Source organism: Ranitomeya variabilis, chromosome 2 (genome assembly GCF_051348905.1).
Source record: "Ranitomeya variabilis isolate aRanVar5 chromosome 2, aRanVar5.hap1, whole genome shotgun sequence".
NCBI classification, from domain to species: domain Eukaryota; kingdom Metazoa; phylum Chordata; class Amphibia; order Anura; family Dendrobatidae; genus Ranitomeya; species Ranitomeya variabilis.
In genome coordinates, this window is record NC_135233.1 from 1,093,594,806 (window position 1) to 1,093,617,876 (window position 23,071).

The following is a 23,071-nucleotide window of genomic DNA, read 5'->3' on the forward strand; positions in this document are numbered from 1 at the left end:
TCTCTTGCAAAAAGAAAATGTCAGCTTCAACCCGGCTGAGAAAATCAAAGGCCACAAATCTAGCTGTATTTGACTTTATGCTGGCGACATTAATGGATGCCAGCGTCAACGGAGTGGGTTCCGCCATCATTGGTGATTGCGTTAGATGGCTTTCTTTTTCCCACTACCCTTATCATCTGCCTCAGAGGAGGAATCCTTCCCCCTCTTTAATGACAATGAGGTATCCATTCCCATGTGTTTTTTATTTTTATCGTCCTCATCTCCGGACTCTGGGCCAGTCCCTCCCTCCAAGGATCTTACATTCCCCGAAGAAGGAGACTCGACGTCCCCTGTGAGCCCCGCCGAAGCCAGAACCTCACCCTCAGCTTCCTCCTCAGAGGAAGAGATGTTTTCAAGGGCTTGGAACCGGTTAGAAAGACCAACCAGAGGGGAGTCGGTTTTTCCTTCCTTAGGTACCTTGGTCAGAGCGGGAGAAGATTTTTTATCTCCCTTCTTTCTCTTCTTTTTGGTGCCGAGCTTACGCTTGTCCTCTAGCCACTGCCTATTATCCTCATCCATACTTTCATAATGGGAGGACTCTGAGGCAGTGGCACTTTCCTCCCTGTGGATCCTCCTGACCTCCTCATCCAACTCATCATCCCTCGGGGCCTCAGCAGCAAGACTGGCATCCAGAACAGGGGCCGGCCCAGTAGCCCGAGGCTCGCCCAGCTCCCTATCCTGTCTGCGCTTGTCTAGACGCCTTAGCTGGGCAGGTGTCTTTTTATTGCTTTTCTTCCTTGGCCCCTCAGCTCCCTCACCCCTGCTAGTCCCTTCCCCTGCAGAATCAGCCTCACGGCTTTCTCCCACCGGGGTCACGACTGCGTTAGCGAAGGAACGAGGACAACGGCTGAATGGGTGACCTAACTCACCACACAGGTGGCACCTAATCTCCACACAAGATGCAGCAAGATGGCCGATATCCCCACACAATGCACACTTCTGCACAGTGCAGTTTGCGCTGAAGTGTGTGGGGTCGCCACACTTGTGACAGAGCTTCGGTTGCCCCTGGTAGAAGACCAGGATACGATCCCTACCCAGGAAGGCAGATGATGGTATGTGGGCAACCGTACCACCTGAACGCTTAAGTTTTACCATAAACGTCCAGGCACCTGACCAGATACCAAACTCGTCACGGTTTTTCTTTGGCATTTCTACCACCTCTCCATACCGGCCAAGCCACGTCATGATGTCATAACAAGAAAGCGACTCGTTACAAGTCATCACGGTCACTTTCTTGACTTGGTTTTGGCGAGACACAACCTGAACGGCAAAGTCTCGCCAGCCAGGCTCATTTTTTGCCAACTCATAGTTCGACCAGAAGAGCTCAAGCCCCTCCGGCCGAACAAAGCTGACATCAAACTCAGGTGTGGAATAGGGATGTATCAAGGCGTAGATGTCAATCGCCTTGAAGACCATCTTCAGCAGGAGCTCCACAACCTTCGACCTTGGAGGACACGCATCACTGCCCCTCCACCGAAGACGGACCACATTCCTACGCACACTACCCGGCCCGGCTGTTGGGAGGGGCCACACTGTATCCCCCCCTCTTTGCTCTCGGAAGGGCCCGAGGCCATGCCTCTCTATCCAGAAGGATAGATCAACCTCTCGACCCTCTACCATTAGTGATCTCTCTCCCTTCTTTAGAGCCTCCAGGAGACGCCATTGCAACATGCCGTCCCCAGAGCCCGGAGACGAGGAGGACGCCCTATTTCCCCCGGAGGTGACAGCGGCAAAACTCCTGACAGGTGCTGCCACCACCGGGGGGGCAACCGGACCAGTGACCACATCCACACCAACAGCATCACCATTACCCACCTCCATAACCCCCTCACCCTCTACCAAACCAGCAACCACACCACTAGACAAAGAGTTTTCCTCATCCATACCCACCACCACATTCACTCCTGCTGGACCAGTGACAACAGGGGGTGACACTTTGACCTCCGCATCATCAGGCACAAGGGGCTGAGTCTCCTCCACAGAACTGGAGGCGACCTCACCCCTGGTCTTACGTGTGACCTCCGCATCATCAGATGATATTTTCTGCTGCTTTACTGCTGATACCAGGCGCCGCTGATCTTTCGCCGCTGTGGCACGCCGCTGTTCCTTCATATCAGCATCTTGTTGACCAGCGACGCCAACACAGAACAGAACTTTGGTGGGAGGACCGGAACGCCCAGCCCCGGTAACCCCCTCACACTGCCGCCGCTTCTCAACTAAGTGATCAGCGGCAACAGCATTCAGGGGCACCGAGGCTACCGGAGCTGCCCCTGACACCGGGCTGCTCCCCCCTCCCACTGGGGAGCGCACCACAGTGTCGTGGCCTGATTTTTCGCCTGCCGCCGGGCCGCCCTCACTGTCCAGCCTCTCGGCTGATGCACCTGCTGCTACGTCCCCACTACTACAAGCAGAGACGGAGCTCTGCGCCTCACTACATTGCTTTGTAATCTCCCCGCGCCTTTGCACCGGATCCACAGCAGAACCTGGGCTGGGTTGGGCAACGGGGCTTATACAGCGAGCTGACCCTGCAGCCGACTCAGGGGGTACAGGGAGGGGGGCATACACATAGCTTACCGCTTCCTGCAGCTTTGGCTTGGTGGTTTTCTTTGCCTTTTTTTCTGGCCCCCAGGTGCCTCCTCTGGTAAATCATCACCAAGATGGAAGTTCTGAAGGCACACGGGGGACTCCAGGAGCTTGATCTCTTCCATTAGCGCCCCTCCCTGGCCGATGTTGTCACTGTCCTCCCCATTGTCGCCTGTCCAGCAGGGAGCTCGCTGCACGTGGCCTGTGAGTGACTAAGCAGGCTGCCAGGTGGGGCTTTCTGCTGGTCATCCTCCTTCTTCTCATCATCATCATCCACCTGGCTCCCAGGCTGCAGCCCCATCTGCCTTTGCTCTCTGTTATCAGCCATTTCTCTGAATCGGTCTTCATTTATAAGCTTTTCTTTAAATGGTCCACTTTTTTCACGAATAAATGCTTTTCTTACCTCCAGGTCATTAATTTCAAGCTTCAGGATCTTTACCTCCGCCTGGAATTGCGTCTTCCTGGGTCTGGAGGCGCCTGCAGCTTTTGCGCTTGTGCAGCGCAGCTCCTCCCGCAGCCTTCTCAGGGTCTTGCTCGCATCTTCGTACTCACGAAAGTGGCTCATGACCCGGGAGGCATAGGTGGACACAGACTCCCGGGGTCTCTGCAGCGCCCAACACTCCTCAGTGAGGTCGGCCTCACCTCCGTGAGCACTCAGCTTTCCTCCGGAAGGACCGCTATCTTGCACGCTAGCAGGCTTCTCCTCCATGGAAGCCTTGCGGCTTCTCTGGGTCTCTGCAGATCTGGGGGGGAGTAGGAGCCACATTGCTGCGACTCCTGGTGGAGCGTCTCACCCCCGAATCCTCTGATGTGCAGGCTGGTTGCTGGTTCCTTCTGCCCCCCGCCAGCCTGGTCCGGGAAGCAGAAACCTGGGACTTGGCCCCCTCATTCATCCCAGGAAACCCACTCACTCCCTGGGTAAGAGAGAGAGCAGGTCCCCGGGCAGAGAGGTGGTGGTTCCCAGGAGCTCAGGAGCACACAGCAGGTTCAGCAGCGACCGCACCCACAATCAACACAGTGAGCAGCAGCTGAGCAGAGCTGCACTCACTATTCTGCTGGTGCAGTCACTGTGTACACACATTACATTACTGATCCTGAGTTACATCCTGTATTATACTCCAGAGCTGCACTCACTATTTTGCTGTGCAGTCACTGTGTACATACATTACATTACTGATCCTGAGTTACATCCTGTATTATACTCCAGAGCTGCACTCACTATTCTGCAGGTGCAGTCACTGTGTACATACATTACATTACTGATCCTGAGTTACATCCTGTATAATACCCCAGAGCTGCACTCACTATTCTGCTGGTGCAGTCACTGTGTACATACATTACATTACTGATCCTGAGTTACATCCTGTATTATACTCCAGAGCTGCACTCACTATTCTGCTGGTGCAGTCACTGTGTACATACATTACATTACTGATCCTGATTTACATCCTGTATTATACTCCAGAGCTGCACTCACTATTCTGCTGGTGCAGTCACTGTGTACATACATTACATTACTGATCCTGAGTTACATCCTGTATTATACCCCAGAGCTGCACTCACTATTCTGCTGGTGCAGTCACTGTATACATACATTACATTACTGATCCTGAGTTACATCCTGTATTATACCCCAGAGCTGCACTCACTATTCTGCTGGTTCAGTCACTGTGTACATACATTACTGATCCTGAGTTACATCCTGTACTATACTCCAGAGCTGCAGTCACTATTCTGCTGGTGCAGTCACTGTGTACATACATTACATTACTGATCCTGAGTTACATCCTGTATTATACTCCAGAGCTGCACTCACTATTCTGCTGGTGCAGTCACTGTGTACATACATTACTGATCCTGAGTTACATCCTGTATTATACTCCAGAGCTGCACTCACTATTTTGCTGTGCAGTCACTGTGTACATACATTACATTACTGATCCTGAGTTACATCCTGTATTATACTCCAGAGCTGCACTCACTATTCTGCAGGTGCAGTCACTGTGTACATACATTACATTACTGATCCTGAGTTACATCCTGTATTATACCCCAGAGCTGCACTCACTATTCTGCTGGTGCAGTCACTGTGTACATACATTACATTAGTGATCCTGAGTTACCTCCTGTATTATACCCCAGAGCTGCACTCACTATTCTGCTGGTGCAGTCACTGTGTACATACATTACATTACTGATCCTGAGTTACATCCTGTATTATACCCCAGAGCTGCACTCACTATTCTGCTGGTGCAGTCACTGTGTACATACATTACATTACTGATCCTGAGTTACCTCCTGTATTATACCCCAGAGCTGCACTCACTATTCTGCTGGTGCAGTCACTGTGTACATACATTACATTACTGATCCTGAGTTACATCCTGTATTATACTCCAGAGCTGCACTCACTATTCTGCTGGTGCAGTCACTGTGTACATACATTACATTACTGATCCTGAGTTACATCCTGTATTATACCCCAGAGCTGCGCTCACTATTCTGCTGGTGCAGTCACTGTGTACATACATTACATTACTGATCCTGAGTTACATCCTGTATTATACTCCAGATCTGCACTCACTATTCTGCTGGTGCAGTCACTGTGTACATACATTACATTACTGATCCTGAGTTACATCCTGTATTATACCCCAGAGCTGCGCTCACTATTCTGCTGGTGCAGTCACTGTGTACATACATTACATTACTGATCCTGAGTTACATCCTGTGTTATACTCCAGAGCTGCACTCACTATTCTGCTGGTGCAGTCACTGTGTACATACATTACATTACTGATCCTGAGTTACATCCTGTATTATACTCCAGAGCTGCACTCACTATTCTGCTGGTGCAGTCACTGTGTACATACATTACATTACTGATCCTGAGTTACATCCTGTATTATACTCCAGAGCTGCACTCACTATTCTGCTGGTGCAGTCACTGTGTACATACATTACATTACTGATCCTGAGTTACATCCTGTATTATACTCCAGAGCTGCACTCACTATTCTGCTGGTGACTTATTCCCAGACATTATGGTCCTTGTAGATGGTGGATGTTGAGGCTTTGGTGATGTAGCAGATGATTGTGTCCCTCCTTCTCCGCCCTCGGCCTCCTATTACGTTAGACGTGTGAAATCTTCGGTCTTCTCCAGATTTTCTGACTTCCCCACTGGAAAATGTCGCTGACACCAGATCCGAGCTCATCAATAGTTCACATGTTACTGAATACGTGGGAAATGCTACCCTGTCTGGGTGTTGCGGGCTGCGCGGCGCACTGTACATGTGTGTATATATATATATACTCCTCACTTACACGGTGCATTATATGCGTATAATATAGTGTCGGGAGGGTCGTCCTGTGTACGTGGAGGGGCGTCCTGTGCATGTGGTGGGTCGGTCCGTGTGTGTGGAGGGTCATCCCGTGTATGTGGAGGGTCGTCCTGGGCATGTGGTGGGTCGTCCCGTGTACGTGGTGGGTCGTCCCGTGTACGTGGTGGGTCATCCCGTGTATGTGGAGGGTCGTCCTGTGCATGTGGAGGGTCGTCCTGTGCATGTGGAGGGTCGTCCTGTGCATGTGGAGGGTCGTCCCGTGCATGTGGAGGGTCGTCCCGTGCATGTGGTGGGTCGTCCCGTGCATGTGGTGGGTCGTCCCATGTATGTGGAGGGTCGTCCTGTGTATGTGGTGGGGGGCTCAGTACAATACGGGGGGGCAGCCTCGCGCACTTACTCCGGTGTCACACACTGATTGACACCTGCTGGCAGTGATCGGAGAAGAGGAGCGTCCACCCCACACGACCTCCCCGTCACCTCCCGGCGCTGAGCTCTGATGTCGGAGGTGTCGCTGATAGATCAGACGGCAATTATAGCAGGAGCTAAATAGATTAGCACCAAGCAGAGCGCGACTAAACTTCTCATCTCCCCCTTCAATAATTGATGGCGTACGGCAGGCGGCCTGACGGTGTCCTCTTCTATCACCGGCGTATCTAGGAAAGCTGGGTGATAACTGATTACGGATCTTGCAGGAACTTCACCCATCTTTTCCAGGCTCCAGAATAACAATTGATACAATTCCTATAAGAGGGGTCTTAAACACTTCTTGATGACTGACACATTGCAGGGGGAGGTGGCGTTTTATAATATTTGTGTCTGTTTTATTTTAGGTCAGAGCTTCTTTAAGCACCAGCGGCGTCTGCGAGAGAGGTAATGATCGCTCGATACTTTCTCATTTTGCGAGCTCTTTTTTCCAGTGTTTTTTTTTTTTTTTTTGCAGCAGACACACCAAGAAAAAAAAATTGTTTTAAAAAGTTTTTTGAATAGGGTCCATTCCAAGAAATACCGGAAAAGTTCACTCTGGGTATACAGTGGAGGATAAATGCAGCAGAGCTGCACAGTGATGTAGCGACGTTGGCTTAGCCAAGAGGAACCGATGTTAGCAGATCTAAGTTTGAGTTATGAGGAAGCAGCGCAGCAGAGCTGAGTTTGCAGCAGAGTTCACTCATCCATTAAAACCAATGTGGAAGAGCTGGATTTGCAACAGAGTCTTAATAAGTAGCAGAGATGTACAGCAGTGCTTGATGACCGGAATAGCAGCATTGAATTTGCAGTGGTGGAACAATGTAGCGGAAGGAGCTGGGTTTACATTAACTGGATGGTTATCATCAGAGTATCAACCCGATGCTCAAGAGAAGAGACGGGATGGTACTGCCTGCGTTCTGCAGGAGCAGAGACAGAAGCGTAAAACTGGGCAGTTGGATTTCACTGTGCCTGATATTTTATTTTTTTCTGTTGGACATAAGTTGCCACCATTGAACCCTCAGCTTTGCAAAAGACAAAAAAAGCCATAAAAATCCAATCTACTGTGCCTGTAATGAAGAATTAGTTTTTTGTGTTCCTTTTCCTTTGATGTGGGAAAAGTGTCTCCTAATGCCTGATATTTTGGGTTTTTTTTCTGTTGGACATAAGTTGCCACCATTGAACCCTCAGCTTAGCAAAAGACAAAAAAAGCCATAAAAAATCCAATCTACTGTGCCTGTAATGAAGAATTAGTTTTTGTGCTTCTTTTCCTGTGATGTGGGTAACGTTTCTCCTAACGCCTGATATTTTGTTTTTGCCACCACTGAACCCTCAGCTTAGCAAAAGACAAAAAAAGCCATAAAAATCCAATCTACTGTGCCTGTAATGAAGAATTAGTTTTTTGTGTTTCTTTTCCTTTGATGTGGGAAAAGTTTCTCCTAATGCCTGATATATATTTTTTTTTGTGGGACATAAGTTGCCACCATTGAACCCTCATCTTAGCAAAAGACAAAAAAAGCCATAAAAATCCAATCTACTGTGCCTGTAATGAAGAATTAGTTTTTTGTGTTTCTTTTCCTTTGATGTGGGAAAAGTTTCTCCTAATGCCTGATATATATATTTTTTTTTTGTGGGACATAAGTTGCCACCATTGAACCCTCAGCTTAGCAAAAGACAAAAAAAAGCCATAAAGAATCCAATTTACTGTGCCTGTAATGAAGAATTATTTTTTGTGCTTCTTTTCCTGTGATGTGGGACAAGTTTCTCCTAATACTAAGATATAATCAAGCGCTCTCAGTTATCAGATGCCTGATAAAATTAATGTCTGACTAAATAGATTTATACGTTTACAGCAGTCCCCATACCATCCGCTCTTCTTCTTTACAGGCGGTCTGTTTGTCGGTCTCCCGGAGGAAATTCCCCGCAGTAGAATACTCAGCGAATCAGACCTGCGGTTTTATGTATCACAGTTTAAGAAGAGTGGGTTCAGGTAGGAATCTTATCACATCAGCACACAGAACAGGAGCTTGGGATTGGCTGATGATCAGAATGGGGTTGTGGGGACTGCAGACTTTTGCAATGAGGTGGCATGCATGAGGAGACAAATTAACATTTTTCCCATTTATGACCAAATTACATAAACATACGTCCTGTGGGTACAGGCGGTTTACAAAGTGAGCCCTGGAGTTGCGCTCCCTCCATACTCAGTGGGTGCCCTCTGTGTTACACAGCCAGCACCTGCTTCTACCAGCAGCAACCGGAGCAAGCTCCGATCGCTGCTGTTTAACCACTTAATTGCTGCTCTCAAGTGCCCCAAAATGTGATCGGTAAGACTAAAGCTCGTCACGCAAGAAAACAATAAGTAATCCATCATACAGCTCCGTATGAGAGAAAAATAAAAAGTGGTGGGCGTGATTTCCTGATCCACCGCCTTTGTCCTGCAGGGGCCCATTAAACTGGTACAGAAACATGGACCGGAGCTGGGAGTGGGCGATCAAGGGCCACAACTGGAAGGTAAGGTCACATATAAGGTAGTCGGGAGACATTCACTTTGCTCCTGATCTGATCAGTAAGGTGGCGAGATGTACACAGTGTTCGGCATAAGTGAGTACACCCCCTTTAAGAATTTAATAAGTATCCCACGGAACACAAGAACAATTTCCAACAATGTGACCAGACGAGTTTCATAGAACATAAGATGACAGTGAGGTTAATAATATAACTTTCATTGCAAAATCTTCAGTTTTACTCCACTTAATTGATGTAAAAAAAGAGTACACCCCACATAAAAAAAAGCAACTACATCCACTATTATGTATGACCTCCATGATTTTTAAGGGTTGCACCACGTATTTTAGGCCTGGAAGAAACAAGTTGCCGACATTGCAACATCGATCTTTTTCCATTTTTTTAAGCACGAGCTCTAGAGCCGGGATGCCGGGGTGTCCGGTTGTCAGATCAGGAGACACTTGGCCACTGAGTCACTGTCACCCGTTCTTCTTCAGAAATGCAGCGGATAGCCTTAATAGTGTAATAGTCTTTGATGTGGGGTGTACTCATTTATGCTGAGCGACGAGCGTTGTATGTAAAGCCCGATTCATTGTTGCATTTGGGTCTGTTTTTTCCCTTCCTGCTTTTAATTCCTTTTCCGTTTTTTCCTCCCCTTCTTTCGAGAGCCATGACATATTTATTTTTCCCTCCATGTCGCCATATGACGGCTTGTTTTTTGAGAGACGAGTTGACGCCATTCATTTTATTACGTGATGTGCTGGGAAGCGGGGAAAAAAAAATCGATGGTGTTGAAATTGCAGAAAAAAAATCAATTCTACAATTTTTTTTATTTTTATTTTTTTATGTACCTTGTATAATTTCGCCGATACCAAACGTGCAGTGTTTTATTTTATGTAAGTGGTTAAAAAAAAGAATCGGAACTTTGTGTAAAAAGAACAACAAACAAAAAAACACCGTTGCTTGTGTCGCCATTTTCCGTGATCTGTAACGCTTTACATTTTCGGGTAGTTTTTTATTTTTTCTGCCCTGAGCTGACATTTTTACTGATCCCATTTTGAGGTAGATGTAATGTTTTGATCTCCTTTTATTACAATGCTGCATCGACCATAAAAAAATGTAATTCTGGTGTTTTGATTTTTTTCTTGTTACGTCGTTTACCAATCTGATTAATTTATTTTGCTAGATTGGACTTTTACAAACTCATCAATACCAAACCTATGGTTTTGGTTTTTTTTCATTGTCTTAATGGGGCAAAAGTTGGGGGTGATTTGAATTTTTGTATTTTTTTTTATATACTTTTTAATACATTTTTTTTTAACTTTTTTTTACTGTATTTCTTAGTCCCCTTAGGGGACTTGGAGCTACGATCATCCGATTGTTTGTGCTATGCACAGCAGTGCATCGGCTGCGAAAAGTGCAAGCGCTGCTTACGAGCCCCCATCAAAAGCGGGGACCCGACATATGACGTACATGTAGGTCGTGAAGGGGTTTTGCTAAATTCTTCTTCAAAGTTGCTCCCATTATGATTTTTTTTTACTTGTTCTTTTTTTTTTTTTTTTTTCTTTTTTGTTCACTGTTGTTTTTCTTATAGTTAAAATGTCCACAAATTTTGCCCAAAATTTGCTCATTTTTCCCCGGAGTGATCTTTAAAAAAATTGTTTTACAACTTTTTAAAGAAGGCAAAAAAAGCAACAAAAAGAGACAAAATATTCACTTAAAAAAAAAACAAACAAACCCACAAATAATGAAAGGGGTGCATATATCGGAAAAGACCACATCGGCCATCCTGTCTGCTGGAATAAGGGGCAACAAATATTAAAGAGCTGCGATCAACGAGGGGTTAAATCTCGATACTCGGCAGCTCCTGGCCGCTGCGCGCAGACAGATGTGATGGGATGCGCGTTGGGAGGATTTTTTGGCAACGCAAACTCTTTGTGTGATTATTAATTCAGACCTTGCAGGATATTGTCCAGATATCTGTTCAGCCTGACCCCCAGGTGGGGAGCGCGCGTCGCAGCGCCTAAATATGTTATTAACCATGGACGTTCTGCAGACGCCTGACGCGCTCTCGAACTGGTGATTCATAGGGAAACAAAAAGCCTGTAAAAGCCAAACGGTGCAAAATTTTGATTGAAACCCAATTGCAAAGATGATCGTTGGCCAAAAATGCCCCCAATGGCGACCATACATCTCCCCTCGCTTCACGCAGGACGACGCTGCAGAGCCTCTTTGTTGAGGTTCCAGAGCTGATTTTCCTTTCTTTCGCTTGCAGATCCTGGTTCCAGCCCTGATGGTGACGGCGGAAAAGGACCCAGTGCTACTGCCAGTAATGTCCACGGGCATGGAGAAGATGGTGAGAAACAAGACCATAGACAAAGGCAACCATTGCTTCATAGGGCACTACAGTTGTGCAAAAAAGTTGCCCCCTTCCTGATTTCCTATTCTTTGTCATGTTTGTCACACTTATATGTTTGTTGCTTCTAAGGGCGGCCCAACCAGTTATTAGGTTTTAGAGAGCAATCACTTTTTCACACAGGACCCTTAAGGTTTGGATTTCTTTTTCCCTTAATAATAAAGACCTTCATTTATAAATTGTATTTTGTGATTACTTGTGTTATCTTTGTCTTATACTTACATTTGTTTGTTGTCTGAAACATTGAAGTGTGATAAACATGGAAAAGAATAGGAAATCAGGAAGGGGGCAAAGACTTTGACACAACTGTACAGCATTCAGAAATGTATCACTCCTTCAGATCCCAGAGGTTTAAGTGACAAATACACTTTTGGCGATGAAAATATTTGATAGTTTTCACAATGTACAACTATTTTTCTGTGATCAACCGAGATCCTGTGCACTCAGGTCCTTATCACTGATATTCTGCATTAGGAGCAATGCTGGAGACCCTTGTAGTGTGTCATCGGATGGGGTCTTAATACTACAGCCCTGATGGTTAGGGTCTTCTGCACATCATGAATTATAAAACATAAATTCTGTATCTAAAAATCTATTTTGCAGATTCCAAATCTGACAAGAGGACATATTGAAGCCTGCGGACACTGGACTCAGATGGAGAAGTAGGTGGCAAAGTCCCCGTGGGAAATATCCCCTAGAGAGAAAAGCAAAAATTATATAATGGTCAAAATGGGAAACTACAGTCAGATGTGAACATTTCATATTATTATATTATGTTATATTCTTGTACATAGGGGCAGTATTATAGTAGTTATATTCTTGTACATGGGGGCAGTATTATAGTAGTTATATTCTTGTACATAGGGGTCAGTATTATAGTAGTTATATTCTTGTACATAGGGGGCAGTATTATAGTAGTTATATTCTTGTACATAGGAGCAGTATTATAGTAGTTATATTCTTGTACATAGGGAGCAGTATTATAGTAGTTATATTCTTGTACATAGGAGCAATATTATAGTAGTTATATTCTTGTACATAGGGGCAGTATTATAGTAGTTATATTCTTGCACATAGGGGCAGTATTATAGTAGTTATATTCTTGTATATAGGGGCAGTATTATAGTAGTTATATTCTTGTACATAGGGGCAGTATTATAGTAGTTATATTCTTGTACATAGGAGCAGTATTATAGTAGTTATATTCTTGTACATAGGGGCAGTATTATAGTAGTTATATTCTTGTACATAGGAGCAGTGTTATAGTAGTTATATTCTTGTACATAGGGGCAGTATTATAGTAGTTATATTCTTGTACATAGGGGCAGTATTATAGTAGTTATATTCTTGTACATAGGAGCAGTATTATAGTAGTTATATTCTTGTACATAGGAGCAGTATTATAGTAGTTATATTCTTGTACATAGGGAGCAGTATTATAGTAGTTATATTCTTGTACATAGGGGCAGTATTATAGTAGTTATATTCTTGTACATAGGAGCAGTATTATAGTAGTTATATTCTTGTACATAGGGGGCAGTATTATAGTAGTTATATTCTTGTACATAGGAGCAGTATTATAGTAGTTATATTCTTGTACATAGGGGCAGTATTATAGTAGTTCTATTCTTGTACATAGGGGCAGTATTATAGTAGTTATATTCTTGTACATAGGAGCAGTATTATAGTAGTTAAATTCTTGTACATAGTGGCAGTATTATAGTAGTTATATTCTTGTATATAGGGGGCAGTATTATAGTAGTTATATTCTTGTACATAGGGGCAGTATTATAGTAGTTATATTCTTGTACATAGGAGCAGTATTATAGTAGTTATATTCTTGTACATAGGAGCAGTATTATAGTAGTTATATTCTTGTACATAGGGGGCAGTATTATAGTAGTTATATTCTTGTACATAGGGGGCAGTATCATAGTAGTTATATTCTTGTATATAGGGGCAGTATTATAGTAGTTATATTCTTGTACATAGGAGCAGTATTATAGTAGTTATATTCTTGTACATAGGGGCAGTATTATAGTAGTTATATTCTTGTACATAGGAGGCAGTATTATAGTGGTTATATTCTTGTACATAGGAGCAGTATTATAGTAGTTATATTCTTGTACATAGGAGCAGTATTATAATAGTTATATTCTTGTACATAGGAGCAGTATTATAGTAGTTATATTCTTGTACATAGGAGCAGTATTATAATAGTTATATTCTTGTACATAGGGGCAGTATCATAGTAGTTATATTCTTGTATATAGGGGCAGTATTATAGTAATTATATTCTTGTACATAGGAGCAGTATTATAGTAGTTATATTCTTGTACATAGGAGCAGTATTATAATAGTTATATTCTTGTACATAGGAGCAGTATTATAGTAGTTATATTCTTGTACATAGGAGCAGTATTATAGTAGTTATATTCTTGTACATAGGGGCAGTATTATAGTAGTTATATTCTTGTACATAGGGACAGTATTATAGTAGTTATATTCTTGTACATAGGGAGCAGTATTATAGTAGTTATATTCTTGTACATAGGGGCAGTATTATAGTAGTTATATTCTTGTACATAGTAGCAGCATTATAGTAGTTATATTCTTGTACATAGGGACAGTATTATAGTAGTTATATTCTTGTACATAGGGAGCAGTATTATAGTAGTTATATTCTTGTACATAGGAGCAGTATTATAGTAGTTATATTCTTGTACATAGGGACAGTATTATAGTAGTTATATTCTTGTACATAGGGAGCAGTATTATAGTAGTTATATTCTTGTACATAGGAGCAGTATTATAGTAGTTATATTCTTGTACATAGGGGCAGTATTATAGTAGTTATATTCTTGTATATAGAAGCAGTATTATAGTAGTTATATTCTTGTACATAGAGGCAGTATTATAGCAGTTACATTCTTGTACATAGGGGGCAGTGTTATAGTAGTTATATTCTTGTACATAGTGGCAGTATTATAGTAGTTATATTCTTGTACATAGGAGCAGCATTATAGTAGTTATATTCTTGTACATAGGGACAGTATTATAGTAGTTATATTCTTGTACATAGGGGCAGTATTATAGTAGTTATATTCTTGTACATAGTAGCAGCATTATAGTAGTTATATTCTTGTACATAGGGACAGTATTATAGTAGTTATATTCTTGTACATAGGAGCAGTATTATAGTAGTTATATTCTTGTACATAGGGGGCAGTATTATAGTAGTTATATTCTTGTACATAGGGGCAGTATTATAGTAGTTATATTCTTGTACATAGTAGCAGCATTATAGTAGTTATATTCTTGTACATAGGGACAGTATTATAGTAGTTATATTCTTGTACATAGGGGCAGTATTATAGTAGTTATATTCTTGTACATAGGAGCAGTATTATAGTAGTTATATTCTTGTACATAGGGGGCAGTATTATAGTAGTTATATTCTTGTACATAGGGGCAGTATTATAGTAGTTATATTCTTGTACATAGGGGGCAGTATTATAGTAGTTATATTCTTGTACATAGGGGCAGTATTATAGTAGTTATATTCTTGTACATAGTAGCAGCATTATAGTAGTTATATTCTTGTACATAGGGACAGTATTATAGTAGTTATATTCTTGTACATAGGGACAGTATTATAGTAGTTATATTCTTGTACATAGGAGCAGTATTATAGTAGTTATATTCTTGTACATAGGGGGCAGTATTATAGTAGTTATATTCTTGTACATAGGGGCAGTATTATAGTAGTTATATTCTTGTACATAGTAGCAGCATTATAGTAGTTATATTCTTGTACATAGGGGCAGTATTATAGTAGTTATATTCTTGTACATAGGGAGCAGTATTATAGTAGTTATATTCTTGTACATAGTAGCAGCATTATAGTAGTTATATTCTTGTACATAGGGACAGTATTATAGTAGTTATATTCTTGTACATAGGGAGCAGTATTATCGTAGTTATATTCTTGTACATGGGGCAGTATTATAGTAGTTATATTGTTGTACATAGGGGGCAGTATTATAGTAGTTATATTCTTGTATATAGGAGCAGTATTATAGTAGTTATATTCTTGTATATAGGAGCAGTATTATAGTAGTTATATTCTTGTACATAGGGGCAGTATTATAGTAGTTATATTCTTGTATATAGGAGCAGTATTATAGTAGTTATATTCTTGTACTTAGGTAATATACTGTATATACGGTATATAGTACATTTCTGTGCAGTGTATAATTACTATAAATAATGCCGGTGTTGCCCTTTGAGCGTTGTGTTTTGCAGCAGTAACAGTGAGGTCTTCTGAAGCCTCTAATTCGGAGATATGCTGTTTCCAGCACTTGTGACATTTCCACAGGATTAGTTTAGGTCTGGAGATGACGGGATCTTGACAAGTTTGATGGCTGATAAGAAACATTTTTCATTACTCCCCGTCCATGGCCGTTGTCCCCGTCTCTGAGCCCTGGTGACATTGCACTGTGGCATTCATTTAACCTACTGTCTCGGGTTACATTACAGGTTTGTCTTGTTATCTGCTGGCAGATTGCTTTTTCTTTGAACATGATCGCAGCCCTTAGATTTTTGGACAAGTCCTCCATAGTGCAGTGTGATCCCGGTGATACCCGTGTGACGGAGAATCACTGCTGCTAACCAGGAAGATCTATCTATGGGTTTGTTGCTTTGTGATACTGGGGGCAATGAAATACAGCATTATATGTGTCCTGTTATTTACACCAGTAAAAGAGTGTCATTTGTATCAGATTTAATAGGTGGAATAGGTTTTATATTTCTGGTGCACAGACGCCCAAAATGCACCAAATTTATTAGAAGGTGTGTGTGCAGCATTCTGGGGGCGAAGTTCCCTCTATGTACAGTATCTGATCACAGGACCGGACAAGCGCCTTTTCGTTGTACTTCATTGTAAAAAGCCTCCCTGGTGCAGATGGGCACATATTAAGCTTCATGGTATTAGTGCTGGAGCAGCGAGGATCTACTGTATGTGGCAGAACTGGAAGGGCGGTGACCGGTGCCGCACAGGTGGAAGGGCGGTGACCGGTGCCGCACAGGTGGAAGGGCGGTGACCGGTGCCGCACAGGTGGAAGGGCGGTGACCGGTGCCACACAGGTGGAAGGGCGGTGACCGGTGCCGCACAGGTGGAAGGGCAGTGACCGGTGCCGCACAGGTGGAAGGGCGGTGACCGGTGCCGCACAGGTGGAAGGGCGGTGACCGGTGCCGCACAGGTGGAAGGGCGGTGACCGGTGCCGCACAGGTGGAAGGGCGGTGACCGGTGCCGCACAGGTGGAAGGGCGGTGACCGGTGCCGCACAGGTGGAAGGGCGGTGACCGGTGCCGCACAGGTGGAAGGGCGGTGACCGGTGCCGCACAGGTGGAAGGGCGGTGACCGGTGCCGCACAGGTGGAAGGGCGGTGACCGGTGCCGCACAGGTGGAAGGGCGGTGACCGGTGCCGCACAGGTGGAAGGGCGGTGACCGGTGCCGCACAGGTGGAAGGGCAGTGACGGATGCCGCACAGGTGGAAGGGCGGTGACCAGTGATGCACAGGTGGAAGGGCGGTGACAGGTGCCGCACAGGTGGAAGGGCAGTGACCGGTGCCGCACAGGTGGAAGGTCGGTGACCGGTACTGCACAGGTGGAAGGGCGGTGACCGGCGCCGCACAGGTGGAAGGGCGGTGACCGGCGCCGCACAGGTGGAAGGGCAGTGACCGGTACTGCACAGGTGGAAGGGCAGTGACAGGTGCCATACAGGTGGAAGAGCGGTGACCGATGCCGCACTGGTGGAAGGGCGGTGACCGGTGCCGCACAGGTGGAAGGGCGGTGACCGGTGCCGCACAGGTGGAAGGGCGGTGACCGGTGCCGCACAGGTGGAAGGGCAGTGACGGATGCCGCACAGGTGGAAGGGCGGTGACCAGTGATGCACAGGTGGAAGGGCGGTGACAGGTGCCGCACAGGTGGAAGGGCAGTGACCGGTGCCGCACAGGTGGAAGGTCGGTGACCGGTACTGCACAGGTGGAAGGGCGGTGACCGGCGCCGCACAGGTGGAAGGGCAGTGACCGGTACTGCACAGGTGGAAGGGCAGTGACAGGTGCCATACAGGTGGAAGAGCGGTGACCGATGCCGCACTGGTGGAAGGGCGGTGACCGGTGCCGCACAGGTGGAAGGGCGGTGACCGGTGCCGCACAGGTGGAAGGGCAGTGAACGGTGCCGCACAGGTGGAAGGGCAGTGACTGGTGCCTTTCATCGGGAAGGGCAATGACCGGTGCACCACAACTGGAAGGGCGGTGACCAGTGCTACACAGCTGGAAGAGTGCTGGCCGTTGCTGCACAACTGGAAGCGTGGTGACCGGTGCCATATGGCTGGAAGGGCGGTGACCGCTAAAGCACAGCTGGAAAGGCGCTAACTGGTGCTGCACAGCTGGAACAACAGTGACCAATGCCGCAGAGGGCAGTGACCGGTGCAGGGGTCAATAACAGGTGCAGCACGGCGGGATTGGCAATGGATTATCGATGTTTCAGAGCTGGTGAAATGGAGAATGAAGAATGCCGCGCTGTTTGATCCCGAGGAGCGATCTGCAGACATTGGGAGTCATTCGCAGCAGTCATAGCAGTGATTTCTTGGTGGTGGATGATGACGGCCATTATATCCTAATAGCTGAATCCAGCGTGGAGCAGACACCACAGAATAGCCCTGTACCGGCACAGCCATGACTGCTCGCCCTGTGCACAGATGGAGCCGGGGCTGCCGCTTCCTCCCACCAGTAGATTAGCGCCTTGCTGTTTATTGGAGAGATGAAATTTCCTAACACCTCCATATATAATTACGGTGTCGGAGCCGCCGCCGCCGTCTCGTAATCACCTAGGACTAATGAGGCTATAACACCTGATGTAAGCGCCGGGTTGTAGGGGGCGTAAAATGTGTCCCTTCATACCACTCTTTATGACGGAGCGGGGCCGTTCCTGCCGAGAATCTCCGCCTCGTATCGCTGGATGGTAAGAATACTTAATCCACATTTCTCACAGCCGGAGCCCCCCGTAGTCTCATGTTTTACACCCCCGGCTGGATGTAATGTGCTGTATTGTACAGCTGGGGGCGCTATAAAGTCATCTTAGAATGTGACGATGTTTGATTTGCATGGGACTGCAAAACAACAAATGTCAAGGATTGCAGAGTGGCTTCCAAAGCATTGTATGGGCCCTAGTGCCCCCCAGATTTCACCCCTGGATGTCTCTCATTTCATTAAGCACTTAGCACTGTTGATCTCTGAGGGGTGCGCCGATGTATCGTGATTTCGGGGTGCTGGTAAGTTGCAATGGCAGCTGGGGGCTGCTGAAAGCCCCTGTGGCTTCCTTGAAGGTGTTGCTGTGAAGCTCAGCCTGTGGATGGGCTTCATTAAGAAGCTGATTTTTATTTTATTTTTATTTTTTTACTATGTTCTTAATAGAGAAATAAAAAAACTAAAAAAATTACACATTTGGTTTAGCTACAGAAAACAAAAAAAAATTCCATATGTTTGGTTTTGCTACATCCGTAATAGTCTGATCTATCGGTAAATGCTGTAAAGAGGAAAAAATTGTTCAACTGGTTTCTGCAGATCCAGCAAAAAAATGCAATAAGAAGTGATCAGAACATGGTATGTACACCAAAAGATAAACATGTCGGCTCTCCACACTTGAAAAACCCCAATCTCTCGCTCCATTCACATAAAAACAGCACAGTTCTCGAAAAATGGTGATACAAACACAATATTTTTTTTCTTTACAAATTTCTGCAGTTCGTTTTTCATCACTTAAAGGGATTTTCCCACGAACAAATTTAATTTTAAAATTAATTTTAATCAATAGATCTTGGAATAATAATAATTTCCACAATTGGCTGTGATTAAATAAAATATTCTTGTGCTGAGATAATCTTATAAATGTGCCTCTGCTGTGTACTATGTTATGGTCATATCTGACCTACAGGAACATGGCCTGCTCATACCACAGCTCCTGGGCAGGGGAGGTCGTAAAAGAGTAAACAGACATTCATTGAGATAAAACATTTTTTTAAAAGCAGGCAGGTAAATGCTTTATCTCACAAAAAGAATCAGCTGTGATCCCCGGCTGTAATGTCTGTACACTTTTTTTCTCCCCCCCCACCTGCCCAGGAGCTGTGGTATGATCAGACCATGTTCCTGTATAGTCGGACACGACCATAACACAGTACACAGCAGGGACACATTTATAAGATTATCTCAGCACAGGAACATTTTATTTAATCACATCCAATTGTGGAAGTTATTATTATTCCTAGATCTATTGATTAAAATTAACTTTATATTTAATTTTGTTTGTGAAAAAACCCATTTAAGTAAAAAAAAATACATACAAGTTTGGTATTGGTGCAATCGTACTGACCTGGAGAATCATGTTGTTGGGTCGTTTTTACAGCACTATGAACGCTATAAAGACAAAAAAAAATAATTGCTGAATTATAGGAGGTTTTTTTTCACTTTTTCACCTTGTTTGATATTTTTTCCTTTTTTTTTTTTTGTTATGGAAAAATGAATGGAGTAGTTCAAAACTACAACCCGTCCTGTTAAAAAAAAAAAAAAAAAAAAAAAGCCCTGTGTCGAAGAAAAAAAAAATTATGGCTCTTAAAAGGAAAGTGAGGGAAATAAAAGTGCAAAAATAAATAACAGAAAATCGCACTCCGGGCAGTGGTTTCGCCTGCCTCGCTGACCACCTCAGGCCCCACTCTCCAGGCTGGGGGAGCACCAGCAAAACTAATACATTTTTGTGCATTTTGCACCTTCTATTCCAGACTCTGAAAAGTGTAAAACAAAGTGTGTAAATCACATAAGTTTGGCGCACGGCTTGTATCGCGGCTTTTTGGCACAATTTGAGCCGCAGATCTTGCAGTGTTATTGCACTAGTACAAATTGCTATGACGCTCGGGCCCATGTTGGAGCATTTTTAGCTCCGTCCTGCCATATTGGGCCCATGTTGGAGCATTTTTAGCTCCGTCCTGCCATATCGGGCCCATGTTGGAGCATTTTTAGCTCCGTCCTGCCATATCGGGCCCATGTTGGAGCATTTTTAACTCCATCCTGCCATAGCGGGCCCATGTTGGAGCATTTTTAGCTCCGTCCTGCTGTATCGGGCCCATGTTGGAGCATTTTTAGCTCCGTCCTGCCATATCGGGCCCATGTTGGAGCATTTTTAGCTCCGTCCTGCCATATCGGGCACCTGTGGGAGCATTTTTAGCTCCGTCCTGCGGTATCTGGCCCATGTTGGAGCATTTTTACCTCCGTCCTGCCATATCGGGCCCATGTTGGAACATTTTTAGCTCCGTCCTGCTGTATCGGGCCCATGTTGGAGCATTTTTAGCTCCGTCCTGCCATATCGGGCCCATGTTAGAGCATTTTTAGCTCCGTCCTGCCGTATCGGGCCCATGTTGGAGCATTTTTAGCTTCGTCCTGCCGTATCGGGCCCATGTTGGAGCATTTTTAGCTCCGGCCTGCCATATCGGGCCCATGTTGGAGCATTTTTAGCTCCGTCCTGCCATATCGGGCCCATGTTGGAGCATTTTTAGCTCCGTCCTGCCATATCGGGCCCATGTTGGAGCATTTTTAACTCCATCCTGCCATAGCGGGCCCGTGTTGGAGCATTTTTAGCTCCGTCCTGCTGTATCGGGCCCATGTTGGAGCATTTTTAGCTCCGTCCTGCCGTATCGGGCCCATGTTGGAGCATTTTTAGCTCCGTCCTGCCATATCGGGCCCATGTTGGAGCATTTTTAGCTCCGTCCTGCCATATCGGGCCCATGTTGGAGCATTTTTAGCTCCGTCCTGCCATATCGGGCCCATGTTGGAGCATTTTTAGCTCTGTCCTGCCGTCTCTGGTACATCCGGTGTGTGCAGCTTCCCTGCCGGCGGCGGTGAGCACTGATACCACTTGTTCTGAAATTGAGTCATCGAGCTTTATCTTGCCCTATTGCTGAACTCTTTGTGATTTATACATGATCTGGTGCTCGGCGCACACCTGATCCCCGGCCGTGGAGAGGACGCTGCCGAGCCGGCGACCTACGCACTGAGCCATCAATGTAGGATCAATTACTTTGTGTTTAATGACAATTGGGGGGGAGAGAAGAAAGAACGTGACTGGTTATTGTCAGCGCCACGTCCATACTGGTATTATCCAGTCCCGTCAGATCCAGAAATGCTTTCCCAGTCTCGCTGGTGTTGCCGTCACCTGCTGGTTCAGTGTCTGGTTGTAAAAAGGTTAAGGACTCTCAATTTTTCACGATAGTTAGTAGTGAATCCTTGCAATCGACAGCTCAACCGGTAAGTGCCACACACGGAGGCATTCACCCAATTCATCCATTGTTTTGTTTTTTAGCAAATATTTTTTGCTCCAAAATTTTGAAAATTTTGTACAAAATAAAACATGCTTTTTTATTTTTGTTTTTACACCTTTTTTAGCTCAAAAAGTCGAATATTACACTAAAATGTTTCAATATTTGCACAAATAAAAAAACAAAATCAGGTTTTATATGAAATCAATCCAGTGGGGGAACACATTGGATTAAATGTGCACAATGACAGATCAGCCCCCCAAAAAAATCGGTTACAATGACAAATATATACGGAAATCTAAAATAGACTTTAGAAAAGGTACAAATGAAAATAATAATAATGCACAAATGGAAAAACAGCAAAAAAGTAAACAAAATAATGCTGCAAATCCGATATTGAATCAAAAGCGGCCAAAACTGGTGATCGAATGGCAGACGTGTCTTGATTCAATATGTCGAGCAAGGAAACAAATACTTGTGGGCAAAATTTGTGGCCTCAATCATCCATTTTGCAATTTTTTTTTATTTATTCATTTTTATATATTTTTTTTATATGACTTTGTTTTTTTGTCTGGTGCTGTTGACGCTTTGTATTCCCAGATTCTTCAAAATGGGTTGATGAATTACAAAATCAAAGATGTTGTTTTTTTTTTTGTTTTTTTTATCATTTGCCTTTTTTGCATCATTTGTAGGGCAAAAAGTCGCATCATCCTGTAAAATGTCATACGTTTTCCAAAAACAAACAAACTGAATTTCTACTCCACTAGAGTTCAATTGCGCCAAAAAACAACATCTGGATAATGAAAACCTACAAGCACTGACATAGCTAAGTACAAGAAGCTTAAATAAGGTGCAAACTAAATAACAAATGAGGCACAAATAAAAAACAGTCCGAAATAAAAACCTGTTTTACGCCATAAAAACGGCGCAAAACTGTGATGATTGTCTTTAGCGTTTCACAATCATGAGCAGCTATATTGGAAATCCACCAATAAACAGTTAATATTCAGCGGAGCGCCCACATCTCGGCCCCTGGTTGTTGTGCCCGTGCCAGGCAGAGGCAGGTAACCGAGGACTGGCACGTGCAATGCTTGTAGTCTGAATTACGCCCAGACTCGTCGCTCTCCTCGTGCCTTTCTGAGCAGCTGTCGCATCTTTAGTGTAATCCTCAGTGTCACACATTGCCTGTGGAATCCTATCCATATTGCCAAATTGTCACTGATTGAAATGACCTTTTGACCTTTTGAAAAAACAAACATTGCCAGAATAAATTTGCACAAAAATGAAGAAAGCACTTCTGACTTTTTTTTTTGTCTTTTGCCTTCACTTTTGAAAAATCCTAATTTAATTACTG

General features: G+C 44.4%; 1 protein-coding gene across 2 annotated transcripts in view; it reads left to right on the forward strand.

Annotated features, from left to right (window-relative positions):
- The window catches only part of EPHX2 (epoxide hydrolase 2), a 77,579-nt gene that overhangs the window by 48,582 nt on the left and 5,926 nt on the right, over positions 1 to 23,071 (forward strand). For both annotated transcript variants that reach the window (XM_077291788.1, XM_077291787.1), the window contains 5 exons: positions 6,794 to 6,833; positions 8,313 to 8,415; positions 8,870 to 8,939; positions 11,209 to 11,289; positions 11,953 to 12,011. In XM_077291788.1, the coding sequence (XP_077147903.1) occupies positions 6,794 to 6,833; positions 8,313 to 8,415; positions 8,870 to 8,939; positions 11,209 to 11,289; positions 11,953 to 12,011 (353 nt within the window). The remainder of the gene's footprint in view (positions 1 to 6,793; positions 6,834 to 8,312; positions 8,416 to 8,869; positions 8,940 to 11,208; positions 11,290 to 11,952; positions 12,012 to 23,071) is intronic.